The sequence below is a fragment of the Triticum aestivum genome, chromosome 2B, assembly GCF_018294505.1.
Source record: "Triticum aestivum cultivar Chinese Spring chromosome 2B, IWGSC CS RefSeq v2.1, whole genome shotgun sequence".
NCBI classification, from domain to species: domain Eukaryota; kingdom Viridiplantae; phylum Streptophyta; class Magnoliopsida; order Poales; family Poaceae; genus Triticum; species Triticum aestivum.
Window position 1 is genome coordinate 762,920,587 of NC_057798.1, and position 11,019 is coordinate 762,931,605.

An 11,019-nucleotide genomic window follows, 5' to 3' on the forward strand; every position below is an offset into this window, starting at 1 on the left:
GGTCTTGTTTGGAACACATGGATTCAACATTTAACTTTTCGTGAGAACTTGAGAGATTCCAAGGGAGTACCGAATATGTAGATGTTCAGACTCTTGTTCTGCATGTATTCGTATACGAGCATCCGCTCATTGCAGTACTTTTTTTCTTACATAAAAGGTACATGTATTTTCTTGTTAGGCATGTGCTAGTCCATTGGTTTCATCTGGGCTAATTTACGCCCTTTGCCTTTGACTAAATTGGAAAGTAACTTAGGACATCTCTAGTAGATCCCTTAAAATCTAATCTCTCTGTTCCGAAATGTAGGTCGATGGGGTCTTTTTCCAACCATGTGTAAAAAGGCAAACATGTCAGGTTACCCCTTGCTAATTTGAATCTTCCCGCACCTCCATCGTCTCCTACCTCCGCCCCCACCCCCATCCACCTCCGCCCTCTACCTCTGGCCTCCACCTCCGCCCAAGTTCTCTGCCCCTAGCTCGTCCGCCCAGCTCCTCTGCCCCTAGGTCCTCTGCCTAGATCAAGCGGCAGTTCACCGGTAGTGGCAGATCACCAGCAGCAACATCAAATAACCAGCAGCGGCAGCAACAGATGGTTCTGGAGAACATGGAGAAAATGATCATTTCTCAGCTTTACTTGTAGTAGCAGATCACCACTCACATCTGCCTCGCCGTCTCGCCCAGTAGCTTTCCCGGAGAACATGGTTCTCCCAGACCTCAACAACACTCCACCTGCAGAAGATGAGATGATTCAAGATGCAGGAGATGAAGATTTTCAAGATCCAGGTACATTTACTCCATGAACTTGTTTGCATCCAGATCATCATCATGAAACAACACATACTCCATGAACTTGTTTGTATCCAGATCATGATCATACACTACTATTCAATTAACACATCCTTATCATGATCATACACTACTCATGATCATAAACAAGTTTATTTCAGTAAGTGCAGTACTCCTCGAGTGCAATTGATCATGATCATAAACCTGTACCTGTCGAACTTCACAGGTGTTATCGATACTGAGATGGCAAATGGTAAGATATCAATCCGAAGCCTGGTATACTCCTCAACTAGTTGCCATTTTGTTAAAGGCTATTTCAACACATGCCTTTGAAAATTTAGGCAAACTAATGTGTTTAAACATTTATAAGACTAACATAATCATCACATAAATGTATTGTCCCTGCTGTTCTTTCCTAATTCTGATTAATCATTTTTGTGGCTGAGAATCTTGTTATGCTTTTCTTGTTGGAACTTGGTAATATCAAAGTTCACAAATTATGCACTATTAAGCTTGTGCGTTCTTTTACTCTTTTTCAGATCGATAGATCTATTGTTGCGAGCTTTGGAGAAGGAGGGAAAACATGCATTTCATCCAGAGTTTGCCCATCCCTCGCCATAGGCAAGGAAGCTCACCTGCGCATCTTCAACAATGGGAGAACTCTTCATAATTTAATCCTATAAAAATGCATTCCTTCAGTAAATACGCAAGGGCTGGGGGAGGGGGGCAGCGCCCCCCCCCCCCCCCCCCCCCTCAGAACTACACATAGCTCCGCCGTTGTGAAGAAGCCAATAATGAATGGTGCATAGCTACTTTAGTTGAACACATGTGCGTTGCCATGACCCTGTCATACGTTATACTCTACGTAGTTGTTCTGGTGCACTTTCATCTATTCACCTTTGAAGTATCTCTGATGATGTAGAGAGAAAGGAGAGGGAGAGAGCGCGTGTGAGAGAGAGAGAGGGCGAGGGATGGGAGTGAGGGCCGTCCCAATCACTTCTGACAGAGCCATTAACGGTTGTTAGCTGCACGCGTCACCGCTGTCGGGCCGCGCGCGATCGGACATGTCAAAATAAGATCCTTTTTTGGTTCACTATTTTTTGCCACTGTCAAATTTCAATGCAGTGCAAAGTGTCACGTTTTGTAAAATTGTGGTTTTTTGAGAGTTGTGACACAAAAATGATGGTTCTATGAGAACTCCATGTCTGCCGTCAGAGCCTCCAAGTTGTGAAGTCCTTGCCGAGAGAAGAAGCTTCTCCACCTCCAACGTCCAACTTCCCTTTGTGCTTTACGGCATTAGCCGATTGAACACATTACTTAGAGAGGGTGAACAATTGTTTTGCGTCCTTCATCGAACTCCATAGCACCCATGGACCATGGTACAACTGTGAACGGCTGCCATCTTATAAACTTGTTTTTGTCCCCCAGCGTCCCCAAAGCACAATCAGTGGAACCTTGGGATTAACTTGGCACCCCTGACCACAGACCCATGTATCCTCATGACAACTCCAACGCACGACCTCAAACGGGCGTCATTTTCATCCGGATTTCATTTATTTGGGGCAGAAAAATGGACACGTCCGTCCGCCTGCGGTCGTGCGGCCGTCGATGCGCCCAACCGGCACACCGCATCCCAAACTGTCCATTTATTTGGACTTGAAATTTAACCAAAAAAACCCAAATAAACATTAAAAATAATATAAAAACATTAATATAAACATTAAAACATCCACAATAGCCAAGTTCAACACATTAACATAAACAAAAACTTAATACACACTAAAAAACTAGGTAAGTTTGTCGCGGGCTGCATAATCGCTATTTAGAGCAGGCTCACGAGATAATATGCATTGTTAAGAAACTTGAGCTACTTAAGTGTGATTTACCGGGCAAGTTTGTCGCGGGTTGCATAATCGCTAAGCCGTCGTTCGCCGCCGCCTTCCATTTCCGGCGTTCACTGTCGTCGTCGCCGGTGAGGTCGACATATGGAGGTGGCTGCGAGAGGTGGGCTGGCGGCCCCTTGCGGACCGGAGGCGTCTGTTGTAGCGGTTGTGGTGGTGCTTGCACAACCTCTTCCCATGTCAGGAAGGGTGACCACGGCCGGAGTCCACCTCAGGCGTGCACGACACGGTCTCTATCACGACCAACACTGCCCGACCAAGGCCGGGTTCCATCCCTTCATCTCCTCCTCCCTCGGCGCCTCCGAACAGACGTCCTCCATGGCCTCCTCCTTGGCGTAGGCGTCCAGCCCTGGGAAGGCGACGTTGTCGACCGCTGACAGGGCCATCATCTCCTCGAGGCCCTGCCATTTGCGCTCTTTGTGGGTGTGGAGGGAGTCCTCCATCACCTGCCTCGTGAGCTCCAAGAGACCATTGTATTGAGAATCAAAAGAGAGAGAGAGAGAGAGAGGAAGCCATCTAGCTACTAACTATGGAACCAAAGGTCTACAATGAACTACTCACGTATCATTGGAGAGGCACCAATGAGGATGATGAACCCCTCCGTGATGGTGTCTAGTTTGGATCTGTGGTTTTTGGAACTTGTGGTGGCTGGAATTGTGTTTCATCGACTCTCCTAGGGTTTTTAGATTTTCGGAGTATTTATAGACCAAAGAGGCGGTGCGGGAAGCGGCCGAGGTGGGCACAACCCACCAGGGCGCGCCTAGGTGGGTTGTGCCCCCCTCGGGGCACCCCCTCTGGTACTTCTTTGGCCCATCTTGTGTCTTCTGGCCCAGAAAAAATCTCCAAAAAGTTTCGCTCCGTTTGGACTCCGGTTGGTATTGATTTTCTGCAAAGTAAAAAAGAAGCAAGAAAATAGCAATTGGCTATGGGCACTATGTCAATAGGTTAGTCCAAAAAAATGATATAAAGTTGCTATAAAATGACATGGACATTTCGACTTTTATATGATTCAAAGCAATAGTTTAGTTTTGACATGAATATTTCAATACTCAAGCATATCAACAAGCAACCATGTTTTTGAAAATATCAACACTAAAGCAAATTACCCCTAGCCCATTATGCTCAATCATTGATCCATTCATGAAACACACTCGCATATTAGCTACACACAATGCTCAAGTACGATCATAGCGCCCCTTAGTTGGCGCTTTATAAGAGAAGGTGAAGACTCAAATAAAAATAAAATTTGCATAAAGTAAATGGAAAGGCCCTTCGTAGAGGGAAGTAGGGATTTATAGAGGTGTCAAAGCTCAAAGCGGAAAAAGATAGAGATAAAACATTTTGGGTGGCATGCCTTTCCTGTCAAACGGGAACGATCGGGTAGTTCCCAATACTTTCCATGCTAGATATATCATAGGCAGTTCCCAAACAGAAAATAATGTTTATTCCTTTTTTTCACCATACTTTCACATTCCACGGCTAATTGAACTCCACGGGTACCGTTCATACCAACACTTTTCAAGGAATTTATTATTTGACAACATAAAGTAAATTCATTTTTCATTTCGGGAATGGGCATCCCTAATACCTTTGTTGTACTCTCATGCAATGATTAGTGAATAAACACTCATCTTGAGAATTACACATCTAGCATGGAAAAATATCGGCCACCCCCTACCGTATCATAAACGGTACAAACACACAAAAAGGAAATTATTTTGAGAATTAGAAATGACACATACAAATTTGCTTAAAACAGCATGGAAATACCGCATATAGGTAGGTGTACTGGACTCATATGGCAATAACTGGGTTTAAGGATTTTGGATGCACAAGTAGTAATCCCACTTTTGGACCCAAAAATTTGCTTCATTCAGAATTATTTGGTAATGTTGTATCAAATGGAAAAAATATGTAAAGTGATTATGATAATTTAAGAAGTAAAAGAATTTAGAACAAACAAATAATAACTAAGTTTCAAAACTGCATGGCTAGCTAAGGCTATGTTGCATATTGATTTTTCTTTTCGAAACAACCTTTCATACCAAAAAAGACGAAGTCTAACAAAGCACATTTTTGGGTGTGTTAGTCACACCACATCTCGAATTTCCTTCATGCTATACTAGGTGCAGCACCACTGAAGTACATATTTGGACACATGAAGAAGCATGCAAGGATTTTGGCGCTGCAGCTTTGGACACCTTTTGAACAGACGATTAGGTGTTTTATCAACTAAATTTATTTCGGTGTTGTATAACTAGTAAAATATATTTTTTTATCATGCATGAGTATGAAATTATATCTAAAGTTGTAAAAAATGAATTTATTGTACACATAAACGGATTTTCAGAAAATAACATCAGTTAAATAAAAAAATTGAAAATTCAATATATCATGTTAGAATTGTTTTGATTCATAAAATATTCGTTTGTGTATCTGAACAAAATGATTTGAATAATCATTAAAAAATGTTCATGTAGGCCACTCACATTATTTGTTCATATATTTCACCAGAATTCTTTTGGTAGTTCACAAAACATGTTACTTTTGCTCACTAGATTTTGTTTTGGTGTTTTTTTAGAAAATATTTGTTCTGATAGTTTGAAAAAATGTTCATGGGTCTTCAAATATTGCTCTATCGTTCTGAAACAAATTTCATATGTCCCTTAAAGTATTTTATTTTGCTAGTGAAAAAAGAGATATATTCCTTAAAGTTGATGTAGCGAATGTGCCACGAGGATTGAAAAAATAATGATCATTTATCGGACATCTTTTAAGAGAGAAAATGGTTCGAATATTGTCTAATAACTACTTGATTTATATCAAATAAAAAATCACTAGCACAAATAGATAATATTTCCTGAGACAGCTTCTAAATAGGCACTCATAGTTTATAAGAATGCCTTGAAACTGACATGAGAGCATGGCAGAGATTTAGACATGCACAAAATGCACCAAAAAATTTGTAATTATTATGCCAGCCTCTTGTTACAAAATCTACAGACTTTGAAAGTAATAAGAAAGTGATAAGAAATTTTGTTGGTCTTATTTCCCTGATCTAAGTAATATTTATACAGAAAATATGGCCTTGCACGCAATTTTGAACGAACAAAACATTTTATATTCAAAAACAGAGGGTGTACTAGTTTTACTCGGTAAAGCTTGATACCTTCATCGTCCATCGCTCGTATCTCAACTCTGCCCCCTTGGTCCGGCCCCAGTGGACAAAACCAGCCGCAAGGAAACAAGACGAGACGAGGTAGGCAGCCACCTGCAATGGGACATCGACAGCGAGAGGTGCGGCACCCGGTATCCCGGACCCGGAAAACCAGCACCGGCGGCCGGCTGTTTTGCTCCGGCTCTCTCCTCAGATTTTCGATCCCAATTGCTTGCTTCAACTCAGATTTAGCCCCATCATTGCAGCCCTTTCCAAAAAATATGGAAGACTTCTGCAAGTTCACCTTCTGTCCGGAGGCCTCCTCATAGTGCACCAAAATATTTTTAAGAACCATCATGCTTTTTGTTGTTCCTTCCAAAAATACAATGCTATCATCTGCAAACAGTAAATGCGTTACATGGGGGCCAGTGCTCCCAAATGCCACCCCCTTCAGAGAGTTGTCTTGCTGAGCTTTCCTCAACAAGGCCGAGAACCCTTCAACACAAAAAAGGAATAAGTACGGTGACAAAGGATCCCCTTGCCTAAGTCCACAAAAAGGTGTGAACTCCCTCGAGTAGCCTCCATTTAGCTTAACTGAGAACCTAGCGGACGTGATTCATATCATGATCATAGCTATCCAAAGAGGGTCAAAACCGAACCGAGCTAGAATCTGTTCCAAAAAAGCCCATCCACTCTATCATACGCCTTCATCATATCAAACTTCACCGCACATAAGCATTCTTCCTTCTTCTCGTTCGAATGGCGTGAACACACTCATATGCAACCAAGACATTATCCGTAATAAGTCGACCGGGAACAAAAGCAGTTTGCTCCTCCGAGATGAGAATTGGGAGAATGACTTTCAATCTATTAGCCAAAACCTTAGTTGCAATCTTGTATAGCACGTTACATAGACTTATCGACCTAAACTGAGAAAGTAACTCCGGTGAGTTCACCTTCGGGATCATAATCAAAACCGTGTCATTAAACGTTTCCGGGGTAGCTGCACCATTCAAAAATTATCGCACCGCCGCGCAAACTTCATTTCTAATCAACGACCAGTGTTGCTGGTAGAAAAGGGCGGGCAGCCCATCCGGGCCTGGTGATTTTGTAGGACCCATCTGGAAAAGGGTTGCCTGTATCTCGTCGTCAGAAATCGGCCTCATCAGCTTGGCGTTCATGTCCTTTGTCACCACCTGTGCAATATTCTGCAATAAGACATCAGCTCCCCGTGACCCTTCAGAAGTAAACAAAGTCTCATAAAAACTTGCTGCCATCTCGCGCATATCTTCATCGGTCGTACACCACGATCCATCTGCTCGTAACAAAGCCTTGACCGTGTTCTTCCTCTTTCTGTGAGTAGCTCGGTTCTGGAAGTATTTTGTGTTCTGATCTCCGGCCATTAGCCAATCTACCCCGGACCGTTGTCTGTATAGCAGTTCCTCCCGCTCGAACATCTCACGTAATTGTTCCTCCAGGTCTCGGACCTCTCCTTGACAGCCCGATGAAAGTGCACGAGTCTTAGCAGCAGCAAGTTGTGTCTTGAGTTTAGCAATCTTGCGTCGCACAGACCCAAACACCTCCCTAGCCCATCGTTGCATGCTTCCGGTCATCGTACCAATTTTCTCCCACACCGCCGTCAGGCTCAGACCCCTGTTTCCCGCCGCTTCCCACGCTTCAGCAATCATGTTCTCATATTGCTCATGTCTCGTCCACGCTTCCTCATAGCGGAATGGTCTGTCGCCCCCTCTACAGGAGCGCGGAGCCGTCTCCAGCGCTCTCACTAGGATAGCCTGATGATCTGATTCCTCGGTCATGATGTGTTCCACCACTGTCTCCGGATACATCTGCAAGAAACCATCATTGCATGTAGCTCTATCCAGGCGGACTTGGATGTTTTCAGAACCATCCCTCTTATTATCCCACGTGTAGGGATATCCGGAGAAGCCCAAATCCGCAAGGCCACAGTCGGCCAAGCAATCTCTAAAATCCTCCATACGAGTAAAACTCCTTATGTTGCCCCCAACTTGGTCTGTTTGGAAAAATGCCTCATTGAAGTCGCCCAAACAAATCCAAGGGAGGTCATTTTGCCTCCGTAAAAATCTTATTGCATCCCACGATTTCTTCCTCATCTCCGTGTTCGGCTCCCCATAGAATCTAGTGACCATCACAACTAATCTCAACATCAATAAAATACTGGCACCATGATTTAACTGTGACTTGAATATCATCGCGCCACCAGAGGGCCAGGCCCCCACTCCTGCCCACATAATCCACGGCCACACCATTCTTGAAACCCAAACTCCATTTAAGCCTATCCATCGCTCTTGCTTTTTTCTTTGTCTCACATAAGAAAACCACCGCTGGGTTGTGACACCTAACTAGGTCGCGAAGTTCGCCCACTGTCGAGTTCAACCCAAGCCCCGACAGTTCCAGCCTAGCAGATTCATTGCTCCCGGCGGCCCCAGAGTTCGGGGTCCGCCGCTTCATCATGAGTCTCAGAGATGCGATCAAACACGGAAGCTGTTTTCTGCCTCGTATCACGAATGAAAACATCAGACGAAACCTGCCTGTCAATATCTCCTTTAGCCACCCACATCTGTCTAGGCCCTCTCTTCCTATTTGCATTAATAAGTTAAGTAAACGTGTTTACTGGTAATCAGAGTGATGACCGAGTGAGACACAACACGGTCCACTTTCCAGTTGCAGTGGCCGGCTGGTATCGTTGAAACCATGGCCACCGGCCTCCGGTTTTCCCTGCCCGTCCGCGTCTCCCCAAGAGCAGAGCATGTGGCCAAAAATCCTACTTAACCTACGTGTTGCAAAAAGGAGGATTGTTATTAGTATAATAATCACTTGCATATCCTAAGGGGGGAAGAAGATTACCGCACGCTGCGTGCCACGAATAGTCGAATAAACTCTACCTTGGCAGATTTTCGTGATTGAGCGATCTTTATCTTCCCGTGTGCTAAAAACAAGACAATTCATGGGCCACCACGAAGCCTCATCTGATCTGACGTAGTAGCACAGTGCAGCAGCACGCAACTTGTGGCACAAGCGGCGCGCCGCATCTCCCGACGTCGGCGTCCGACAACAACCTGAAGCGCCAAGGCCGCCGGCACTGCACCCGGTTTCCGCCCACGAGGCCACAAACCATGCGCGAGCCCTTACGTACGAGGCAGCCACGGCCGGCACCGGCAGCACGTACGGTTCACATGCCGACAACGGCGTCTCCTATAAAACTACCGTGAGGAACACCGCCATTTCGCAGGCAGCTGACCACACTACTACACACACGGCAACAGCATCGAACGAAGCACTCACTCGAGCACCTCGATATCTGCAATCCTACGGTTGGTCAGATGGCCTCGTCCTGGGCGGCGGCGATGAGCGTGGGCGCGGGCACGGTGGAGGCGCTCAAGGAGCGGCACGCCGGGCTGTGCCGCTGGAACTACCGCGCCCTCCCGTGCGTCCAGCAGCGCGCTGGTACCGCGGCCGCCGGGAACGGCAAGACCATGGCGGCGGCCTCTACCGGCGGGGCGGCGGCCTCTGCCGGCGGGGCGGCGGCGAGGAGGAGGAAGGCGAGGCAGGAGCAGGAGGAGGAGCTCCGGACAGTCATGTACCTCAGCAACTGGGGACCAAACAACTAACTAGCCGGTTGCTCATCAGTCCCCTGTTCTTCCTAGTGGCCAGAATGGTGCACCGTGCACAAGCTGCACCAGGTCGTCCGGCTGGATCTGCATGTGAACTGTGAACACAGCATGCTCCTTCTCGAGCTTGTGTAAAAAGTACTCCCTAAAAGATCTTTTACAGAGGGAGTACTGGTTAAACTGAAGAGAAGACGAAATGTCCACATCTATGCCGCACACTAGATTCCCATTACCTGTGTGCTCCACGAGCGAATCAGAAACCATACGTCGCACTCTCCCTCCCACAATCTGTGTGCACGCACGACCGTTTCAGTTTCGTCCACACGTGAGACTGCCGGCCACCGGTTACTCATGGACGGCCAATACCGCACGCCGGAAGAGAAGGACACCGGCATGTCGACGATGCGACGAAGAACCAATCGACTCAGGCTCAGCAATCTGATGGATTTGGAGCCCAACCGTACTACACGGCACCACGGTCCACGTTATGTGCCGCACTTTGCTCCCATATACGGTCGTCTGAATTTACAGATGCCTTCGTATGGTCCATCTCTTTTTTTTTCTAAATGTTCGTCATCCTTGTTAAGTACTACTCCCTCTGTCCCATAATGTAAGATGTTTTTTGACATTAGTGTAGTGTCAAAAAATGTCTTACATTATAGAACAGAGGGAGTATTTTCTTTCGAAACTAAGGGGAAAATTTTGCCTCATCCAAACGGAGTCCATCGCCATGCCTGAGGCTTCGGTGCTGCACGCCATGCGGTAGCTATGTCTAAGCCCTACTTGGCATGTGCCTGTTCCTTGTTACTACGGGGCTGTTTGGTTCTAGGCCTTGCATTGCCACACTTTGTCACATATTTTTGCCAAGTTTGCCTAAGGTTAGTTCATCAAAATGAGAGCCACAAGTTGGCAAGCCTAAGGAAATCTTGCTATATTTTTTGTGTGTATGCCATGTGAGGCCCTAGTGTGGCTTGCCTAAAGTGTGGCTTGAACCAAACACTCACCTAAGTTGATCAAATTTGCTTAATCTTAGGTGTGGTAATCTTTACCAAAGTTAGTCACAAACCAAACAGCCCCTACGTATTTCGTTCTGCACCCCGAGGGGAAAACGAAAACTGTACATTCTGCTATGGAAGAAGACAGTCCGAATTTTGCAAACCTGGTCACCGGACTGGAAAAAGTATACTCCCAAAAGGATCTTTTACAGAGGGAGTAGTGGTTAAGCTGGAGAGAAGACGAAATGTCCACATCTTTGTCGCAGACTAGATTCCCGTTACCTGTGTGCTCCACAAGCGAAACAAAAACCATACGTCGCCCTCTCCACCATAGAGACACAACAATTGATCCTTGAGATCTCTTAGCCGTGTGCGGTGCCCCCCTCCACCATAGTCCTTGATAATATTGTAGCGGTGCTTAGACGAAGCCCTACGACGGTAGAACATCAAGATCGTCACCACGCCGTCGTGCTGACGGAACTCTTCCCCGACACTTTGCTGGATCGGAGTCCGGGGAATGTCATCGAGCTGAA

The 11,019-nt window shown here is 45.8% G+C and overlaps 1 protein-coding gene across 1 annotated transcript; it reads left to right on the forward strand.

Annotated features, from left to right (window-relative positions):
- The first annotated feature begins 9,127 nt into the window (after nucleotides 1-9,127).
- LOC123042549 (uncharacterized) lies at nucleotides 9,128-9,720 on the forward strand. The gene has a single exon (XM_044464980.1). It carries the CDS (start codon nucleotides 9,204-9,206, stop codon nucleotides 9,489-9,491), a length of 288 nt encoding a protein of 95 aa, XP_044320915.1. The 5' UTR covers nucleotides 9,128-9,203; the 3' UTR covers nucleotides 9,492-9,720.
- The last annotated feature ends 1,299 nt before the right edge of the window (nucleotides 9,721-11,019 follow it).